General features: G+C 48.8%; 1 protein-coding gene across 1 annotated transcript in view; it reads right to left on the reverse strand.

The window, feature by feature from the left end:
- SLC38A11 (solute carrier family 38 member 11) overlaps positions 1-22935 on the reverse strand; it is a 50139-nt gene that overhangs the window by 14148 nt on the left and 13056 nt on the right. Inside the window, exon 5 of the mRNA XM_073545242.1 lies at positions 19886-19965. Coding sequence (XP_073401343.1) covers positions 19886-19965 — 80 coding nt within the window. The remainder of the gene's footprint in view (positions 1-19885; positions 19966-22935) is intronic.

Here is a 22935-nt window from a genome sequence, read left to right on the forward strand (position 1 = left end):
TGACAGAAATGAAAAAATGTATTTTTACCACCTAAATGCCGCTTACTTCTGAACAGGTTACAACAGCCATCAGACTCTAAGGCTGCTATTTTGCCGTGAATTGCCATGGCAAACATCAGGACCACTCAAACATGATCTCAGGGTGCCGATGGTGATAAAGAGGATGCCCCCACACTCTGTTAACCATTAATATGATGTTGTCACTATTAACAGCAGCATCTAAGGGGTTAAAATGATTTGGACAGTGCAAACACTGATCGTGGCTGATGCAGCAATTTGTCAGCTATAGTGTACAGTGACAGATGCTGGATGGTCACCTGTATGGGAATGCTATTCTCTTATATCTCACGTCAGTTAAAAGACGTATTGGCAGTCATTAAGGGGTTAAAGCATTGCACATATCTGCCTTTTTGGTTGCGGTATACACAACGAAGAACAAGTGCTTTGTATAAAGTAATAGGAAGCTCTGACGGCACGTTCTCGCTGGGTGCAGGGAGGGAGCAGGAGTTACTGGGTCCTAGGAGACCTTGCAGCTCTGCTATACAGACAGGAAGCTGCATTTCCACTGTTTGTGGGGCTAACATACCATCCTCAGTTACAGGGAAAATCAGGTAAAAAATAAATATTGAAATGCCTTTAAAGAGTTTATAACCTTATGGGGGGGGAATAATATATGAGAAAAGAATAAATAAAATGCCGGTAAAAGTCAATCCAAAACAATGTTATTAGCTCGTTCCACTTAAAAAAACAAAAAAAAACCAAAAACATCCAAATATAAGGATAATTGTAGCAGAAATTAGAACTTACCTGCCCCAGTTACAGGTGAAATCGGGTAGAAAAATAAATATTGAAATGCCCTGTAAAGACCTTTTAACCATATAGGGGAACAATAAATGGAATAAATAAATAAAATGAAAGAGTAGATAAATAAAATGTAGGTAAAAAAATTAATGAATAAAAAACCCACTCTCTATCCAAAACACTGTTACTTGCCCGACCCCCCATAAAAAGAAAAACATTTGATAAATAAAAATAATTATTACAGAAAGGAGAACACATTTTTAAATATATTGTATTGGTCTTTTGAGGTTATAAAACAAAAATTAAAAGAATGTAAAAATACTTATTTTCTCAAAGATATTGCCAGATGTCAGCAAAAAAAAACAAAAAACAAACTAAAAACAAACAGTATGGCAATGGCATAAAAATGATGTAACATGTATCAGGAGAAAAAGCTGCAAAAAATATTAAAATATCAGAATGAGAATTTAATTTTCAGGAAAAAGAAACGGAAGCGGGTGGGGTGGGGTAAAGGGCTTAGGCTAGTTTCACACTAGCATTTATTTCCTGCAGCGCACGGCGCCGCTAAGCCCCGCCCCCTCCCGGCTCCCTGCCCACCCCATCTGGTCATTGGCGCCTAGTAGCGCACATGGACGCTTGCGATCTGCGCACCCTATCTTTAGCATAGGGTGCGCAGATCGTGCGCTGGCCGTGCGCTAGTAGGATTTTAGTGTGCGCTGCGCACTTTTGAAGGTGCGCCGTGCGCGCCAAAATGCCACATGCTGCGTTCGGCGCACACCGGTGCACCTTCAAAAGTGCGCAGCGCAAGCTAAAATCCTACTAGCGCATGGCCAGCGCACGATCTGCACACCCTATGCTAAAAATAGGGTGCGCAGATCGCAAGCGTCAATGTGCGCTAGTAGGCGCCGATGACCGGATGGGGCGGGCAGGGAGCCGGGAGGGGGCGGGGCTTAGCGGCGCCATGCGCTGCAGGAAATAAACGCTAGTGTGAAACTAGCCTTAAGCTGAAAAACATTGCAACTTCAGAAACCGGACCTTCTGTGCAGTCTCTGCAGTAGTACCCTTCAGTCTGACCTCTACTTCTAAATATAAGAAAGCATGGCGTGCCACGAGAAATGAGAGTTCAAAAAAATAAAATATAAAAAATAGGTATACTGATACATTCCAGCCTGGAGGATGCCAAAAGGACTCGTATTTTGTAATCAGTTACTGTAGGTGAATGCTAGAAATGCATAGCGAGTGAGTGATACACTCACATATATACAGTCAGTGCCTAAATGCCCAAACATTTCGTGAGATTCTGTGTGAAAATAAAAATAAAACGACAGAGAAAATAATTTGTTATCTCCTATTTCCTCGAATTTCCCACTCACAGCCCACTCAAGCAAAACATTCTGCTCTTTGATTCCCAAGCTGTGTTTTTCAGGGCTGGTTTTTCCCACACTATGCAGCTATTTGGTTTTACTCGAGCTGTTCTATCATCAGCTGACTGCAACGGATATAAAACCCACAAATCAAATTCTCTGATATGGAAAAGTTCAGACCATTATTTTTTTTTTATAATGAATTACTGGTTTCTTAAAGGGCCAGCAGCAGTAATTATTCAAACTGATTTTACTTTGTTTATTCAACAATGATATTTGTTACCATCCAGTATAATAAATGGATGTCACGATTAGGCCTTGTCTTGACACAGGTGGCAAAAACCCAAGTCATCAGTGTGATTACTTCTACTTGCTTCAATACTTGCTGATCTTTCCTGACTCTTTACTTTTGCTTGAAGAAATCAATGTAACAATCACTATGATTCCAAATGTTTCAACTCCTAAGCCTTTAGTGTCTGCCGAGCTATCACCGCTTTAAGGCTAATTTCACATTTGCGTATGGAGGAGCTGCGGAGGGCTGCGGACTTCCTCCGTGAAGCTTCGCCCACTGCCGCACCTCCTCCAGTCAGCTCCGCCTATGGCCGCCTATGTCTGCATGCGGCCTGCGTATCTATCTTTAACATTGGGTACACAGGTCGAGCGGATGTCTGTGGATGCCTCTGCATGTGTCGTTTTGACGATGCAGCGACCCGCGTCGAGCGCAACATGTTGGAATTTGATGCGGTCGCTGCATCATCAAAATGACACATAAGAGGCATCTGCATACATCCGCACAACCTGCGTACTCAGTGTTAAAGATAGGGTACACAGGCCACATGCAGACCTATGCAGCCGTAGGCAGAGCTGACCGGAGGAGGTGCGGCAGTGGGCGGAGCTTCACGGAGGATGTCTGCAGCCCTCCGCAGCTTCTCCATATGCAAATGTTAAACTAGCCTTAGACATTGTGCCTTGGTGGGATCTAGGGATTATCAGGTTTTAGTGTAAGGGGACCATACACCGCTAGAAGCAGAATTGTATTGTAGGTTATAGCAGGTACGCAGGATGCAGTGACAAGACACAAGACTGAGTTGTACTTTGGGAAGTAACTTTTATAAATTGAAGCCGCTAGGGCTATCCTAAGCAACCAAAACAAAATAACAGCAATTGTCCTCACAGGGACTCAGTACAACCAAACTATTTAAAGAGAACACGACTAACCCGGCAAAGGCCGGTTATTATGGGGCCGCGATATGGCCGACTACGGGTCCTTATTTCCCATAGTGTCACTTATCCATCCTGTCGTCCCTCGGTGTCTCTGTTGGAGCTGCTTTGGCGTTGCAGCCGCTGGGCCCAGCTGCTGAAGATCTGGCGTAATCTTCGGGCGCTTCAACGCCCAGGAGGGGTAGGGGCACAACCGGCTCTGGGTGAGTCCGTTGAGATGTGGTGTAGTCTTCGGGCACTCCAATGCCGAGGAGGAGTAGGGGCACAACAGGCCCTGGGTGAGTCCTTTGATGAGGTAACCCCCTGAGAAGGCAGCGGGGCTCCACTCCTTAGCGGGTTAAAGGAGACTCCAGTCCCCAAGCAGGGGTGTGTCGCAGTTACCAGGAGTGGCGGTTGGTCGGACACGTGCACGGCCTGGGGCTGTGCAAAGAGTCTCTCTGTTAGCGAGAAGCAGGCCCCAACTGCCGGCGGCAGTGGGGTGATGGCAGCTGCGGGCGATGATGGACAGGCCGCAGCCACGGGCTGAAGCGGAGCGGCAGCGGGCAGGCCACAACCGCGGGCTTGAGTGGGGCGGCAGCGACCGCGAGAGGCAGCGGACAGGCTGTAATGGGCTGGAGCACAGCAGCAATGGCCGCGGACGACCGTGGGCAGGTAGTGACTCCGGATCGGAGTGAAGTGACAGTCTCTTGTCGGTAAGTTCGCGTCTCCTACCCGAAGGCCACTCTGAGTCTCCCCTCTGCTGCTGGCCTCCTCTCTGGTCACTGTTTGTCGCTCTGGCTCTCTCACGCCCCCACAGTCTCTTGATCCGTGTCTCCCGTTCTGCTAACTGACCCCCTTGTGTGCTACCTGCCCCTTTTATACTCGCCCCTCCCCTTGTTCTCCTGTCACTCTCAGCCGTCCACCTTCCTCCTCCGTTCCCCGGGTACTGTTCCCTTAGGAACCTAGATGGCGGTCCCCTTGGTTCCGGCCTGGACACTCTGCGGGGGCCCTCCTCCCTACAGTATGGCTGCAGACCAAGTGCCTATGACGGTGCCATTCTGGGGGCGGTTCCAAACTTTGCACCACCATCTCAGAGAAACAATTTAAAACACAGTTCATGAACACCCCCACCCTTAGGTAACTATTATTATAAGGAAGTATTGTATTTTGGTACTATTAGAACTGTTTGAGTTTCATATTTATTCCTCTTTCACCAACAAAACTTCATTTTCAGCAAAATCTAGCAATGTTTTAATAGCTGCCAATAGAGTTATAGACTGAGACTTCTAGTGAATCCCATTACTATTTGCAGGTACAGTCCTTATTGACAAGCTGGTAGTCGAGGCTATAACACTAGAACTACCGGAGGGGTCATTTTGACCCTTTTGCTATTTCTTTTTCCTATAATTTCTAAAATTTTAACAAATGGGTTCTGACTTTTTGTGACTTTTATTTATTCATGGTAGTGTATATTTTAGGACACAAAAATGAATTGTAACTTTTTCAGGGGCCCGGATTTTACAATTCATACCTATAAGTACTGAAGCGGTCAATTTGACCCCATACATAAAAGTAGTAGTAGGCAAGTCACCTAATATTACAGAGTACAGAAAATCACAGTGCTTTTCCCTAGTTGTAGAGTGTAATTGCATCTTTGCATATCAGGGATGATTCAGCATTTTGTTTTGTCTAAACATGTTTGATCCATGTCTGTTGTAGCGATTTCTGTCTGCACTTCAGTAGCAAACACTACAGTCGAAGCTACAACTCTGCATGTTTGTACAGTGTCGTTTTATTACTTCTGCGATCTTACAAGTCCCTTTTTGCGACGTATATTTGAAGCATGAGTAAGCAGAGGGGTCTGACAAGTGACGAAATTTTGAAATGTCTTCAGAATTTATCTGAAAATGAGTCAGAAGAAGTGGCCCATCATACGCAATGTCTGAGCCACAAACAAAAGGACAAGAAATCCACAAGCGACGAAAATGTGGAGTTGGAAGATGCAACAAAAACAAAACAACTATAACTTGCGCAAGCTGTAACAAACCAGTTTGTGTAAAATGCACTGGGAAAGTGGAAGAAAGTACTGTTTGTGTTAACTGTTGGACACCGCATGCTATGACCATGTAAAAGGAAAATGCGTGCTGTACTTGATCTTAACACTGTTCCTACTATGTAAAAATAAATGTTCTTTAATTTGTTGGCAACAAAAAAAGTTATTCTTACTCCAGAGTCAGTACTTTTGAATGGGGGTCAAAATGACCCCTTATGGTAGTTATTGGTATTATGAAACATGAGGTAGTTCTAGTGATAAATGATCAGCCATCTGATCAGGGTGTGTCTGGAGCTGAATTATTATATATAGTCAGAGGCAAGCAAGGGTGGAACTTGTTATTAGGCATCTGATTCCTGGCACTGCACAGCTGGAATCCAGAGCCAGACATCCTGCGGTCTCTCATTCTTCTCCGACCGCTCAGACTCCTGCTCAGCAATCACAGTGAGCCAGGCATTCCCCTCAGACTCGTTATGTGAGCCGGGATGCTGCTGCCACCTCTGGTGCAGCAATGGTAGCGCAACCTGCTTTGCAGGGAACTGCTCCAGAGGCTAAGTCCTCGTGCCGTGCTACTGGGCATGCCCGCAACTTGTCCTCTCAGTGGACAGCAGGGGTCACATGTGCAGGTCCTATGTCGGATCTGATTGGTCCTTCCCAAAGTACTGGAAGGTCCCGGAAGCGCATGGCTATAAAAATCCTGCATGGCGGCTCGGCCATGCGCTAGTGTAGCATATTATTCTGTGTGTGTATGGTGATGGATGTATGGACTGGTGTCTGACTTATTATGAAACCCCTACCCTCTGATATTACGAGTGGTGCTTGCGAATTTTCTCTGCCTCTGCGCTGTAGTAACAGCAACTATTGGTGTTCGCGGCTGCGACGCCACACGCAGGTCTCTGTGACGCTAACAGGGCCTGTGCCTTTGCTTTAGCGTTCGGGTGACGTTAACCCGAGCGCAGTCCCGCACCTACTAGGTGCACCTGCCATTGTTCAGCAGCGGTCTTGTCACCTACCGCACGGTGGACCCCGGGCGGCGAACGCACCTACTATTTTTTATATTTGGTGCGTTCCGCCGACCCTAACATTACACTAGCGCCAGGGTCTGGCTGGCAATGGCAGACGTGCAGCAGCTGCAGCGCTACATTCGGCAGCTGGAGAGCAGGTTGGCGGCTATTGAGAGCACCAACTCAGCTGCGAATACTGCGCTAGCTGCTGCTCAGACAGTCGCTGAGGCTGTCTCACGTGCGCCCACACTTTTGCCCTCGCTGACAATGTCTCGCCTCCCGCTCCCCGATAAGTTTTCGGGTGATAGTGCCTCCTGTAGGGGATTCGTTAGTCAGTGCTCCATTCAGCTGGAGTTGCTGGCAGCACGGTTTCCTACAGAGCGGGCTAAGGTGGGATTTATTGTCTCCCTGTTGTCTGGCCGGGCATTACAGTGGGCCACGCCATTGTGGGAACGTGATGATCCTGTGGTACAGGGAGCTGCTCAGTTCCTCGCGGCTCTGAAGCAAGTCTTCTTGGGACCACGGGTCACACACGATACGGCTCTCCAACTGTTATCCTTAACACAAGGGTCACTTTCGGTTAGCCATCATGCTGTCCAGTTTCGGACACTGGCTTCCGAGTTAGAGTGGCCGGACAAAGTGTTGGTCCCGGTGTTTTGGAGAGGCCTGGCTGAGCACGTAAAAGATGCTCTAGCTACTAGGGAAATTCCCACAAGTCTGGAGGAGTTGATCGCCGTTTCCACCCACATTGATCTCCGCTTCACGGAGCGCGGGTTGGAACGAGCGCAATCCAGATTCCAGACGTAGGGTTAATTTGGCTCCCACCTTTACCGAGCCGCTGATATATCCCGCACAGGAGCTCCCTTCCTCTGAGTCTATGGAGGTGTCTCGCACCGGCACTAAGTCGCGTCCGATGCGAAGCTCTGTGCGCTGTTATCAGTGCCGACAGTTTGGCCACTCGGCTGGCACATGCCCTCAGCGGCTGAAAAGACGACCACGTTCAGTGGCCGTAGGTGGTGGTCAATCCAAGGTGGGACCCTTTTCACCCAAACCGGTGTTCCGGGGTACGTTAGATAGTGGGTCCTCCACCTGGGAGGCAGAGGTCACCCTGGATTCCGGGGCCGAGGGGAACTTTATGTCCTCGACTTTTGCCCAGAGACACGCTATCCCTCTGGTGTTACTCTCCCAACCTCTGAGCATTAGGGTGGTAAATGGGGCACCGCTACCGTCTCAGGTGACCCATCAGACAGCCCCACTCAGACTCTCTATTTCACCCTCACATCAGGAGACTCTGTCCCTGCTTATTATGCCCAATGGCATCGATCAGGTGCTCCTCGGAGTTCCCTGGCTTCGTTGCCACTCCCCTCATATTGACTGGGCTTCGGGGAGGATACTGGGCTGGGGCAAGGACTGTGAGGGAAGATGCCTGAGGGGCAGCGTTCAGGTGGCTTCCACTGAAGGGTCTGCGGATCTCTCCGCGCTCCCCAAACCCTACCACCAGTACGCGGACGTCTTCTCTAAGAAGTCTGCGGAGACGCTCCCGCTGCACCGTTCCTATGATTGCCCAATTGATCTCTTGCCAGGCACAGAGCCTCCCTGAGGCTGTGTTTACCCCTTATCACTCCCTGAGACGGAGGCTATGTCCCAATATATCCGGGAGAACCTGGCTAGGGGTTTCATCAGAAAACCGGTGTCACCGGCTGGTGCAGGGTTCTTCTTCGTACAGAAGAAGAACGGAGAGTTACGCCCCTGCATTGACTACCGAGGTCTCAATGCTATCACGGTTAAAAGCAAATACCCCCTACCGTTGATCTCGGAGTTATTTGACAGGTTGCGGGGGGCCCAGATCTTTACTAAATTAGATCTGCGGGGTGCATACAACCTGATCCGCATTCGCGAAGGAGACGAATGGAAGACAGCTTTTAATACCAGGGATGGCCATTACGAATACCTGGTTATGCCCTTTGGCCTTTGTAATGCGCCAGCTGTCTTCCAAGATTTTGTCAATGACATCTTCCGCGACATGCTCTCTACCTCGGTGGTGGTCTATCTGGATGACATACTCATCTTTTCGCCAGATTTGACCACCCACCGGAGAGACGTCTGCAGGGTCTTCGACCGTCTGCGGGCGAACTCGCTATTCGCCAAGCTGGAGAAGTGCCAGTTTGAGCAGGAGTCCTTGCCGTTCCTGGGCTATATCATCTCGGCCCAGGGGCTGGCCATGGATCCTGCCAAACTACAAGCGGTAATGGACTGGCAGGAACCCCATTCCCTCAAAGCGGTGCAGCGCTTTTTGGGGTTCGTGAATTACTACCGCCAGTTCATACCACACTTTTCCACACTGGTGGCTCCTTTGGTTGCTCTCACCAAGAAGGGAGCTAACCCCAATGCTTGGTCAGAACATGTCTCCAAGGCCTTCTAGGCTATAAAATCACATTTTGCTGGCGCTCCCATATTACATCGTCCCGATGTGGATAAGCCGTTTATCCTTGAGGTAGACGCTTCTTCCGTCGGTGCAGGAGCAGTCCTTTATCAAAAGGATGCTCAAGGTCGGAAGCATCCCTGCTTCTTCTATTCCAAAACCTTCTCACCGGTGGAGAAAAATTACTCCATCGGTGACAGGGAGCTGCTAGCCATGAAGTTGGCTTTCTCTGAGTGGAGACATCTCCTGGAGGGAGCCCGGTTTCCCTTTTAGGTATATACGGACCATAAAAACCTGGTCTATCTACAGACGGCCCAACGCCTGAATTCCCGTCAGGCCAGGTGGTCGCTCTTCTTTTCCCGATTCCGCTTCACCCTCCACTACCTCTCTGGAGAGAAGAACGTCCATGCGGATGCTCTCTCACGTTCAGTGGTCTCAGCGGAAGAAGGAGAAGCTGAGCCTCGGTTAATTCTCCCGCCGGAGAGTTTTACGACCGTGGCTCCAGTTGCTCTCGAGTCGGTACAACCGGGCAAGACCTTGGTGCCTCCTCAGCTATGTCCGGAGGTCCTCGCCTGGGCACATGCCTCCAGGGTGGGTGGCCATTTTGGTAATAAACGGACCACCGAACTCCTGGCAAGGTCATATTGGTGGCCACATATGGCTCGAGATGTCAAGGAATACATGCAAGCATGTGTTTCGTGTGCTCGGAACAGACCCTCTAGACAGAGGCCGGCGGGGCTGTTGTTTCCCCTGCCAGTGGCGGATAGACCTTGGGAGATGGTTGGCATGGATTTCATAGTTGGCCTGCCCAAGTCTGGTGGCAGTACGGTCATCTGGGTGGTCACCGACCATTTTTCCAAAATGGTGCATCTGGTGCCACTCGCACGCCTGCCTTCCGCTCGAGGTCTGGCCACCTTGTTCATTAAGCACGTATTCCGTTTACATGGCATGCCGGACAAAATCGTGAGTGACCGCGGTCCCCAGTTTGCATCTCGGTTTTGGAGGGAGCTCTGCAGTTTACTCAGCAACGAGCTAAATCTATCCTCCGCTTACCATCCCGAGACGAATGGCTTGGTCGAGAGAGCCAATCAAACCTTGGTCACCTATTTATGGCATTTTGTCTCTGCCAGGCAGGATGACTGGGCATCCTTGCTACCTTGGGCTGAATTTGCCCTAAACAATGCGGTGGCTGATTCCACTGGTCAGACGCCCTTTCTCCTAAACTATGGTCAACATCCACGCATCCCTGTCCCGATGCCAGTGTCCTCCACCGACTCCAGGGTGGCAGACTGGGCAGTGGAGGCCCGGGACATTTGGGATCGCACTCAGGATGCTATCCGGGCATCTAAAGGATGAGGGCGTCCGCCGACACGCATCGGCGGCCCGCGCCAAGCTTCTCCCCTGGCGACATAGTATGGCTCTCCACCCGAAACATTAGACTGCGGGTCGAGTCTCCCAAGTTCGCACCGCGATACATTGGACCCTTCAAGGTCCTCGAGCGACTTAGCTCGGTGGTCTACCGCCTGGCTCTTCCTCCACATTTGGCCATTTTGGACGTGTTCCATGTGTCCCTCCTCAAACCAGTTCACATGGTCCGGCTCTCTGAGTCATCTGCCGGGTCATCAGACTTATCGTCTGATGAGTTTGAGGTTAACGCCATCATGGGGTGCAGGTTTGTCCGTGGCAAAAAATTTTATTTGGTGGACTGGAAGGGTCATGGGCCCGAGGCTTGGACCTGGGAGCCGGTGGAAAACATTCATGCACCGCTCCTGATCGCGGCCTTTGAGCGCAGTGAGGCTCAGAGGGGGGGGGCCCTAGGAGGGGGGGTAATGTTAGGCGTCGGATTCCTGGCACTGCACAGCGGGAATCCAGAGCCAGACATCCCGCGGTCTCATTCTCCTCCGACCGCTCAGACTCCTGCTCAGCAATCACGGCGAGCCAGGCATTCCCCTCAGACTCGTTCTGTGAGCCTGGATGTTGCTGCCACCTCTGGTGCAGCAATGGTAGCGCAACCTGCTTTGCAGGGAACTGCTCCAGAGGCTAAGTCCTCGTGCCGTGCTACTGGGCATGCCCGCAACTTGTCCTCTCAGTGGAGAGCAGGGGTCACATGTGCAGGTCCTATGTCGGATCTGATTGGTCCTTCCCAAAGTACTGGAAGGTCCCGGAAGTGCATGGCTATGAAAAGCCTGCATGGCGGCTCGACCATGCGCTAGTGTAGCATATTATTCGGTGTGTGTATGGTGATGGATGTATGGACTGGTGTCTGACTTATTATGAAACCCCTACCCTCTGATATTACGAGTGGTGACCGAGTGTGAATAGTCAGCTGCAGGGTTGTGGCAAGCTACACGCCACTTGCTCCACACCTACACTAGCGTCCGTCGGCGCACGGTCCTCGGCGCCGACGCTTGCGGCTTTTCTCTGCCGCTGCGCTGTAGTAACAGCAACTATTGGTGTTCGCGGCTGCGACACCACACGCAGGTCTCTGTGACGCTAACAGGGCCTGTGCCTTTGCTTTAGCGTTCGGGTGACGTTAACCCGAGCACAGTCCCGCACCTACTAGGTGAACCTGCCATTGTTCAGCAGCGGTCTTGTCACCTACCGCACGGTGGACCCCGAGCGGCGAACGCACCTACTATTATTTATATTTGGTGCGTTCCGCCGACCCTAACAGAACTACTGTGAGTTCAGGAATTGCAGTCGCACCTGGATCTTGGAGTATACAGTATCCCAACACTTCCCCTTGCTCCACAGGAGAAGTCTAGTACTATTAAAGATCAGTGCTAGTTGTTAGAGATTTTGCATTGTAGCCCACAAGTATCAAGTCATCGGAGTAGGTTCAGACTCTTGGTCTATAGAACTCTCAGTCATTCAATGGAAGCCAAAAGTTTCCAAATGCCTCTATTTGTCCGCTACTTGTCAGTATACCATTCCTTAGCTGTATAGAATAGATAGCAACATCACACCATTTGTGAAATTTAGGTGCCCATACACATTAAAGGGGAACCATTACTAGATCAAAGGTGTTCAACTTTTGCTCTTATTTTATTCCCTCTGCTCCCCTGAGTATTCCAGTTTTTATTTTTTTTAAAGTCGCTGAACGGTTCCAGAGATGTGGAGCTTTTTATTTAGTGTTAATGTTTATGATCATTACAAGGAGGCGTGGCTCCCAGGTCACTCTGGGGGCGTGTCTTTAGTCTACTTTGCAGTATTACCCTGTGAGTCACTCCCCACTAGTAAAGATCATACGCGTTAAAAAGCCCTTATCTCTTGAACTGTATGACGGATTTAAAAAAAATAAAAAATAAAATAATCAGGGGAGAAGCAGGAATAAAATAAGAGCAAAAGCTGAACACTTTTGATTTGGTGACAGTTCCCCTTTAAGTACATGTCAGATAAATGCTCGGTTTCGGCAGCATGGGCTGACCACTACAAGTTTCTAGAAGCATTTTATTTTCTTCTACCTATCAAAGTCTACAACAAATACATTTCAACGGAGTAGTCGGAAGGAATAGCTATCGGTGTAATTCATGTTTGGGAAATACCTATCTTAAGTTTGTTTGTGGCACCTTCATAAGTAAATTTGTTTGTGTCGTTCTTAGTCCTGACGTCACAGAACGTGTTCTCCATTATACAATCTATGCTGTCATTATAGTTTTTTCTTTTTTGCATTCGTGATAATTTCATATTAATTAATTACTATTAATTGAGCAGAGCATTTTCTGTGCATTTTCTATATGTTCCTATTGAGAAAAAAAATTCAGATAGCTCCGAGTTAAAAAAAAAAAAAAAAAATAGATGGAACGAAAACAACTTTTTTTCTGCTCAATGTCAGTGACTTGTTTTGCGGCATCCGTGACTTTCAAAGTACAAAATAATCTGTACAAACAAGTGGGATTTGTTTTTTCCTTTGAACTAGAGAAGGCTTAAGAAAAAGCCGTAAAGTTGCTGCCCTCTTGTGGTGGCTGTTGAGCACAACGTCTAAAACAGGTTACAAAGAATACTGATGCTTTTATTTTTAATGATTTACTTGCTGGTAAGATTAATTTTATTCTATTCTTTCTACAGTATATCTTTATTTTTCACCCATGTGTACTCTAATTGAGCTGCTAAAAATATTAGGGCCATTATAAAATAAGTATACGCTCACAGTCTCACTATTTCTTCAGACAGTTGAAGGTTTTGGCTGCCTTCTTTAGTTGATAGAGGGGAGCCTGGACCAAATGACCCCTGTGTATGAAATCCATATAGCCTAATAGGGCATATGAATAGGAGTTGTTCTACTGGGACAACCCATTTAAAGGAGACATCTCAATGTTTTGTGCTTCGTAAGCAACTGGTGGTTTTCATTTTCCTTAATTTCACAACTAAAGGGGTTATCTGGTCAAATAATATTGAAAATTGACCTTGTTGGGATAAGTCATCAATATAACTTCGGTGGAGGTGTGATACCATCACTTCCACTGATCAGCTGTTATAAGCACCGACAGTGGTCAGATGTAAGCACATTGAAGCTGCACTTTGTAGCTCTATTCAATATGTAGCAGCCGCTGCTTGGACCTGTAGATCAGCTTATATTGCCTTGAATAGGAGCTGTTCCTAGAAGCTTATGGGCAGCAGAACCCTGATGTGACTGCTACATACTGAATGGAGCTATACAGTGCAACTCTGCTCCATGTCATTCTCTGTCAGAGCTTAGAACAGCTGATTGGTAGGGGTGCCAGATGTCAGACCCCCACTGAACTGATATTGACGACCTATTATATGGATACATCATCAATATTATTTAACTGGACAACCCTATACCTCCCAACTGTCCTGGATCTAGCAGTCCAATCCTGAATTTGGTGAGCCGTCACTCTGTCTCGGGAGGTTGGGGGCATGTCCCGACTTCAACTATATCTGTGTCCTTGGAATACAGATACAATTGAACGCAATGATGGAGCAGAGAGCCATCAGATCCATGGGGCAAATTTCAGTCCTTATAGAGACTGAAGGACCATCAGGTCATGTGATGTGACAGTAGAGAGCAGCTAGGTAATTGAGGAGGAGGTATGCATACAAGTGGGTTGCTTGTATGAGGTCCACTAAGTGGACTGTGGGGGCATCATGCTGTATGTGGTAGGTATTGTGGGGGGAATCATATTGTATGCTGGGGTTGTGGTTGGCATCATACTATGTGTTTGAAGGATTATGTGGGTAACGTAATGAGTGGGAGGAAAGGGGGGCATTATTAGTGTGCATGGGGGAATGTACTGCGGGGGTATCATACTGTGTGTGGGGGTACTTGGGCATTATATTGTGGAGGAATAATACTGTGTGGGGGCATTATACTGTGTTGGGGTTGTGGTGGAATCATACTGTGTGGGAGGATGCTGGGGCATTATACTGTGTGCGGGTGCTGTGAAGGAATAATACTGTGTGGGAGCATCATTCTGTGTGGGGAGTGTCATGATCTGAAGTGATCTGACAGTTTTAAAAGCACTGTTTGAGCTTTTTTTTCCTTTTGGCAAGTTGCCAAGGTGACTTGACTGTCCCCGGTGGTGGTTAGTGGTATCGCACCTTAGGTTTCACTTTAATGTGCACGTAATTAGGAATCAGGTGTGGGGCTCTATAAAGGAGTCTCAGGGTGTGTAATCACTGCTGGTGATATTCATGCATTCATTGTTCTGAGTTGGTGAGAGCCTGGTGGAAGGATGGAGCTGAGGAGGAGTCCTGCGCAGCTTAGCCAGGGGGGACGTGTGTCAGCTATGGTGTCTGGACGAAGGGCTGGCATGGCGTGGTGGGGTCGCAGTGATGGTGTCAGCGGGAAGTGTCTGCATGGTCTGGTGGAGTGGCTACTATGGAGAGTGGCACTCACCATGTGGGACTTGGCTGCTGAGCTGGACTCAAGCATGCTTGACTTCGTGGCAGAAGCTGAACTCATCCTTGGGACTCTGTTACTAAGCAGCAGCAACTGGTGGTGGACTCTGCTCCTAGGCAGCACTATGGTGCAGGATCCAGTTATGGTGATGGATCCGGGTGGAGGAGAAGACGCACGCAGGTGGAGGGCTCTGTTGCAGGAGCATAAGCACAGAGCATAAAGCTAAGTGGTGTCCCCCTGTATTGTCTCTTTCCCTCATGTGTGTTATTAGTGCAGTGGTGGGATTAGTTTCCGCACCGACCTATTCCCTAGTGAGGGTTTAGGGTCAGGGCGAGCTAGGGCGTTGAGGTACGCGTACGGCGCCCGATGCGGAACCGGCATAGGGAACGTTAGGAGTGCAGGGACACTGGCTCAGGGGAGCTCAGGAGGTCTCCAATTCCCTTTTCCCTATCGCAGGGCCCACCACTGTTAATGTTTCCCAGGTCCCCCTTATTATTTAAATTCGCCGTACTGGAGGTGGGGTTTCCAGAATGTTTATTAACGTGTAATACCTAAATTCGCCAGGTGGAGGCGGTGTATCCATCTGCATGTTTTATTATTTAAATTCGCCCCACTGGAGGCGCTGTATCCAGGGTCACGTATGTTATGGGTTCGCCTTGCGGTAACACCTGCGCCCAGACACACAGTGATCATGACATTATCACCAGCCTTACCTTTTTTCTGGTGAGGTTTTGGCCATGTGGAGACCTGTGAGTAATTGCTGCCGGGCCTCACTGAGGTGAGTGAGGAGTGGCAAGGTGTGTTAGAGCCGCTGCAGCAGCAGTTATCAGGGTCTGGGGCCTCTGCTCAGGTAACCAGGAAATCAAAATGGCGGCGTTTGGCAAAAAGCCCCCTAGAGTCGCTGCTGGGGAGCGGGACTTGCTCGTGCACTGGGAGGTACCCAGGCAGGTGGGAGGAATGGTGCCCCACGGAGCTGCCTGGTATTCCCCGAGGTGAAGGGGTACATCCCTGTGGTGAGCAGACTGGTGTGATAGTCCGCGGGGTTTATGCCAAATCTTCCATACCATTGAGGAAGCTGCCCCCTCCTGGTCGTGTGGAGGCGACCAGCGAGTGTATTTTTCCTCCATATTCCTGCGGCTCTGGCAAAGTGCCCCCTAGAGTCGCTGCTGGGGAGCGGGACTTGTTCATACAGGCGGACGTAACCAGACAGGTGGGTGGAATTGGTGTCCCCATGGTGCTGTCTGGGGTTCTCCGAGGTGAAGGGGTACGTCCCTGTAGTGAGCAGACTGGTGTGATAGTCCGCGGGGCTTACGCCAAATCTTCAAATACCACCGAAGAAGCCGCCCCTCCTGGTCGTGTGGAGGCAACCATCGAGTGTATATTCCTCCATATCCCGGTCCCTTCACCTCCAGGTGTGAGCAGCAGGTGTGCTGCGGGGGAGTAGGGACAAATCTCACCCCTCGCCATTAACCAACCCTGGGAGGCGCAGACCTCATGGTGAAAGGGTTGGAGGGTGGTGTCCCTTGGTGAATAGCGGGGTTGTGAGTGTGGTGACAGCGGAGGGACGCCTCTGTTGTCGAGTCCAGAATGAGTTCACCAAAATATGACTAACGAATGTGTGCAATAAACGTTCAGGTCCGGACCTGTGTGTGAACGAGCGTGTATGTGTGCCACCAAAAAACATCTTGTGGAAATGTGTTGTGGAGCCTGATCAGCTCATAACAAACAAACATACACATACATAAACTCGTTCCCCAGGTCGGCGCTGTGGAGATGAGTGGTGCCTCCATAATGAACTTTGTTGCCAATACCAGCGGTGTGTTGTCATAAACCTGAAGTGTCAGGTAGTGGTGGAGTGAACTCAGGATCTGGGCGTCCCCGCTGTAGGTGTTTCCCTAATGAGGGGTGGTCTTGAGGGTCCAGAGGCCCCTCATTAAGGAGGGGGTACTGTCATGATCTGAAGTGATCTGACAGTTTTAAAAGCACTGTTTGAGCTTTTTTTTCCTTTTGGCAAGTTGCCAAGGTGACTTGACTGTCCCCGGTGGTGGTTAGTGGTATCGCACCTTAGGTTTCAGTTTAATGTGCACGTAATTAGGAATCAGGTGTGGGGCTCTATAAAGGAGTCTCAGGGTGTGTAATCACTGCTGGTGATATTCATGCATTCATTGTTCTGAGTTGGTGAGAGTCTGGTGGAAGGATGGAGCTGAGGAGGAGTCCTGCGCAGCTTAGCCAGGGGGGACGTGTGTCAGCTATGGTGTCTGGATGAAGGGCTGGCATGGCGTGGTGGGGTCGCAGTGATGGTGTCAGCGGGAAGTGTCTGCATGGTCTGGTGGAGTGGCTACTATGGAGAGTGGCACTCACCATGTGGGACTTGGCTGTTGAGCTGGACTCAAGCATGCTTGACTTCGTGGCAGAAGCTGAACTCATCCTTGGGACTCTGTTACTAAGCAGCAGCAACTGGTGGTGGACTCTGCTCCTAGGCAGCACTATGGTGCAGGATCCTGTTATGGTGATGGATCCGGGTGGAGGAGAAGACGCACGCAGGTGGAGGGCTCTGTTGCAGGAGCATAAGCACAGAGCATAAAGCTAAGTGGTGTCCCCCTGTATTGTCTCTTTCCCTCATGTGTGTTATTAGTGCAGTGGTGGGATTAGTTTCCGCACCGACCTATTCCCTAGTGAGGGTTTAGGGTCAGGGCGAGCTAGGGCGTTGAGGTACGCGTGCGGCGCCTGGTGCGGAACCCGCATAGGGAACGTTAGGAGTGCAGGGACACTGGCTCAGGGGAGCTCAGGAGGTCTCCAATTCCCTTTTCCCTATCGCAGGGCCCACCACTGTTAATGCTTCCCAGGTCCCCCTTATTATTTAAATTCGCCGTAATGGAGGCGTGGTTTCCAGAATGTTTATTAACGTGTAATACCTAAATTCGCCAGGTGGAGGCGGTGTATCCATCTGCACGTTTTATTATTTAAATTCGCCCCACTGGAGGCGCTGTATCCAGGGTCACGTGTGTTATGGGTTTGCCTTGCGGTAACACTTGCGCCCAGACACACAGTGACCATGACAGGGAGCTGTGGGGGCCATTATACTGTTTGGGGGGCTGCTGGGACATTATACTGTGTGGGGATGTTGTGAAGGCATCATACTGTGTGTGTGGGGTACTGGGGCATTATACTGTGTGCGGGTGCTGTGAAGGCATAATGCTGTTTGTGGGGGCATTATGTGTTATAGGGGTGGGTCCCCCCAACATCATACTGTGTGGGAAGCTGTGGGGCCATCATGCTATGTATGGGCGGCTGCTGGAGCATTATCCTGTGTGATGGTGATGGTAAGGCATACTACTGTGTTGGGACATTATATTGTGTCTGGGGGTTGTGGGGGCATCATACTGTGTGGGGAGCTGTGTGTGGGAGACTGCTGGGATATTATACTGTGTGAGGGTGCTGTGAAGGCATCATACTGTGCGGAAGCATCATACTGTGTGGGAGCATCATACTGTGTGGTGAGCTGTGGGGGACATTGTACTGTGTGGGGGGCTGCTGGGACGTTATACTGTGTGGGGTTGTTTTGAAGGCATCATATTGTTTGTGGGGTACTGGGGCATTATACTGTGTGGGGACATTATACTGTGTTGATGGGCTGTGGGGGCATCATACTGGGGGGGCATTATACTATGTTGGAGGTTGTCGGAGCATCATACTGTGCGGGGAGCTGTGGGGGCCATTGTAATGTGTGGGGGGGGCTACTGGGACATTATACTGTGTGGGGATGTTGTGAAAGTATCATACTGTGTGTGTGGGGTACTGAGAAATTATACTGTGTGGGGGTGCTGTGAAGTCATAATACTGTGTAGGGGCATTATGTGTTGGAGGGGTGGGTCCCCCCAACGTCATACTGTGTGGAAAGCTGTGGGGCCATCATACTATGTATGGGGGGCTGCTGGGGCATTATACCGTGTGATGATGATGGTAAGGCATAATACTGTGTGGGGGCATTATACTGTATTGGGGGTTGCGGGGGCATCATACTGTGTGGGGAACTGTGTGGGCCATCATACTGTGTGTGGGGGGCTGCTGGGACATTATACTGTGCGAGGGTGCTATGAAAGCATAATACTGTGTGAGGACATTATACTGTGTTGAGGGTCTGTGGGGTCATCGTACTGTGTGGGGAGCTGTGGGGGCCATTGTACTGTGTGTGGAGGGCTGCTGGGACATTATACTGTGTGGGGGTGCTGTGAAGGCATCACACTGTGTTAGGGGCTGTGGGGGCATAATACTGTGCGGCGTTGCATTGAGCAATTGGATTCTGCATTATACTGTGTGGTACACTCTTGGGGCACTATACGGGTATTGTGGCAGTAATGAAAAGGGTATTGCACTTTGGGGAAACACTAAAGGGCTTCACTATAAGAAATTTTTCTATGTGGACATATGTAAAGGACTGGGCAAGGTTGGGGAAAAGACTTACCATATTCAAAAACTAAATATTTGTGTATGTGTCCCTCTTTAGTAACTTTCAAAATTCAGAGTTATGCTACCCCTTCAACATATGTTCCAGGATTGTCCTTGAATTTCATTAAAAGTTTGCTTCTTTTTTTAAGAAATAATGATTGTTTATATCTGACAGAATAATACTCAGTATGTTATATTTCCATGACAACAAGGACACCATTGACGATACTTTAAACTCTATGAATGTTTTCTATTCCGAACATTTTGCAAAACAAACGAGCATCTTTATTGTGCTGAAAACTCAGAAGAAGAGATTATCTAAGGATAGAAACTCAGGAGGAAAAAAACAATTTGCACATTTAAAAATATTGGTTTTGGAGGAACAGAGACATTGACAGAGCACCTTCAGCCCCCATTTAGCATTAATACCCTCAAACAATCCACGCCAATTTTAGACAGAGTTCACATGAACTATAACCCGCCAACCTGTGACCTGGCACAGTCTTGAATTTGCCGGGATTGGATTGGGACAGTCATGTCAAATTCAGGATTGTTGGCAACTATGGACCTGAAATTTAGACAAAAATCTGTACATTTGAGCCAATAAATCCATATAACATATCATCCCTGTGCTGTCATAAAACATATTACAATGTCTTGTTTATTGTAGGAAGTTACATGCTGATATTCAATATATTAATTTACGTTATGAACAAAGTCAAGACTTACATTGTCGCAGCCAATGATGATGATCGAGTGATAACTATCAGCAGGACGATTACTGTAAAGAGTAGGGACATGAGAGAAACCTACAGAGGGACAAAACATAATCCATTCACACTGATACCATTACATTGCTCTTTGGTAACAGCTATTTGGAAAAAAAAATAATTAAATGTATTATGTGCAAATTTTGAATATATATTATTTAAAGGGAATCTGTACTAGGTTTTTAGCCATCTAACATGAGACCTGTATTATGTAGATAACGAGACCCTGATTCCAGCAATGTATCACTTACTAAGCTGCTTGCTGTAGGTGTAGGGTTGGTGGGGGCGAGAGTGGGTGGGCCGAGCTGGGGGGTGATCACTCTTCTTACCGCGCAGAGATGACACAGAGACAAGATGGAGGCAGTTACTGGGTACAACAGGTCCAAGTTTATTTCTTTACTTGCCGTTCACCTAAAGTCCTCCGCAACACACCGCACTTCTCTTCACTTGTCAGCTCTTCGGTTTCAGAGCCGTTTCCACACTATCACCAGGGACGTATTTGTACGTACCGTCCCTCCTCCAGTATTTGACGTTCCTGACAGGTCCGTCACTGTGGCCGCCCTAGGCCCATAAACCAACAGCGCTTCCACTGGTCAGTCGTCGTGTTAAATACGGTATCCTGCACCCACTGCCACGTCTCTTCTGCGGTACCTTCCTGTCAGGACCACCCCCCTGACGTTCTCTCTCCTCAGTCCCCCTGGTCGGATTCTCCTCAGAGCGCACAGACTGTCGCAGTCTTCCTGTCACCTGAGCTCCCCCTGGGGACTGGACCCTTCTGGAACCCTCCCTCAGAATTTATAGCTCACCCGGTTCCTTGAAACTGTCACTCCAACCTCGCCCCCCATGACCAACGGTTTCTAAAGCCCTAAGCTGCTGTCAAGTCCTTTGCTCACACTCCTCCCTGCCATCTAATGTCCACCCAAGGTACTGCACGTCCACTACACTTTCCTAGTTGTTTCCCCCTGTAATAACTGACGTCTACCTACACTGTGCAAACCTTTCCTTCCTCACTCAGACCAGTCCGTCCGTCAGGTCACCTTCCCTACATAGGTTTGATTTAATCACGGTTTTATTAGTAATAGAGGACTAGTAAACCTGCTTTCAGGTAGTCCTCCATATTGATGATCTCTGTATAACCACACCCCCACCACTGATTGGCAGCTTTCTGCCTACTGTATGCACATTGTATAGAGAAAGCCGCCAATCAGTGGTGTGGGTGGGGTTATACACAGCTCAGTATTCAGAGAACTGCTAGATCTACAGCAGATAAAACAATGATTTTATAGAAAACTGTAGCAAGCAGCTCAGTAAGTTATACAAAAACTTTGTGACTGATTCCCTATAAAGGGTTTTCTGCAACTTTGATGAATCTGCACAACCACCGATTAGCTGTTATCAGCACCAGCAATGGCCGCAGATCATCTCAAGACTATTTTAATAGGAGCTGATCTTCAGTACCCAGGATTGGAAACTAAAAAGTTTTGAACACTTCATTTTTTGGGGGAAGGTGAGGTAACAGAAAAACTGATTTTCTGGAAATTTTTATGTTGTCCACTCTAAGGGTTAGATAGTTTCAAAGTTTTAAGGTTAAAAAAGACAGAAGTCCATTGAGTTCGATCTATGACTTAACATTTTGACCCATAGGAAGGTTGGGCTTCATGGAAGTATCAGCATAGCAGAGACAGGAGACCTTCTCTTGGGCACAGATAGCCATAACAACAGCATTAGCACAGAGGTAAGAGTGGATATAGAGATGACAAGGTCAGAAGATCATCTCTATCTAACCGCTTAGATGGTGTGGAAAAAATTGACCACCACATCTAAGGGGTTAACCTGCATGTACTTGAGAGAGCTCCAATTGTAGAAGTTACAGTCAGTTGCCAGCTGTATAATACAGTTAATACCTGCCACGTATGGCGTGGACTCCGCTCCTGAGCCCACACTAAACATCAGCACCCCACAAGGGATTGTCGTCTTCCATATGCTGCCCACAGGACTGCACCCTGAGTATATAGCTGCAAACTGATGGGGGCCTGGCACCAAGTGTTTCATTTTGTTGCAGCACCATCAGAAATACATCTGACCCATTAAAGTCAATAGATTGCTTTTGTAAGGTGTGGATGTGCCAGATGCTCAGGAAGGAGCAAAGTTCTTTGTATGCACACTGGTTCATTTTTAAAGGTCTCAAATTTGGGACTAGAGTTGAGCGAAACAGGTCGGCCAGATTCATAATTCGCCGACTTTTGGCAAAGTCGGGTTTCGCTGACCGAAACCCGACCACAACATGAAGTCGGCCTTGCGGTCAGCAAAACGAGCGCCAAAGTCGGATTTCCCAGTGTTAGGCATCGGGTTCCTGCCATTGCACAGCAGGAATCCAGAGCCTTGCACCCAGCGGTCTCCCATTCTTCTTCGGCCGCAGTGGAGCCTGCTCAGCAGATTCGTCGGTCCCGGCGCTCTGCCCAGGCCAACTCCGTGGGTTTTCTTGCTGCTGCCACCTCTGGCACAGCTATGACAATGCAGGCTGCTCAGCAGCGAGATTCTCCAGAGACTAAGTCCCCATGTCGAGCCACTGAACATGCCCGTGGAGTGATCTCCCGTTGAAGATCGAGGGTCACGTGCTCAGGTCCTGCTCGTGTTCGGATTGGCCCATCTGAGAAGCCAGGAAGGTTCCGGACGCCCGTGGCTATAAAAGGTTCGCATGGCCGATCGCCCATGCGCTAGTATAGACTGAAATAGTTTGGAGTGTATGATGATGGATGCATGTATCTGGTGACTGACTCATTATGAAACCCCTTCCCTCTGATAATACGAATGTGGTTAGGGTTTAGAGTCCGAGTCAGCGCCTGTCAGTGGCTAGTCTATAGGCCACAGTGCATACCAGCCATCAGCACACTAGCGTCCGATGGTGTTGCCCACTGCAGGGCACTATTGAACCGCGGCAAATGACAGCCATGCCGGTGCAACGCCTTGCGCAATCTGTGCGCTTACCTGGCCCAACCCTGGGCGACT

Source organism: Dendrobates tinctorius, unplaced genomic scaffold (genome assembly GCF_039654945.1).
Source record: "Dendrobates tinctorius isolate UK_male_01 unplaced genomic scaffold, ASM3965494v1 ptg000143l, whole genome shotgun sequence".
NCBI classification, from domain to species: Eukaryota; Metazoa; Chordata; class Amphibia; order Anura; family Dendrobatidae; genus Dendrobates; species Dendrobates tinctorius.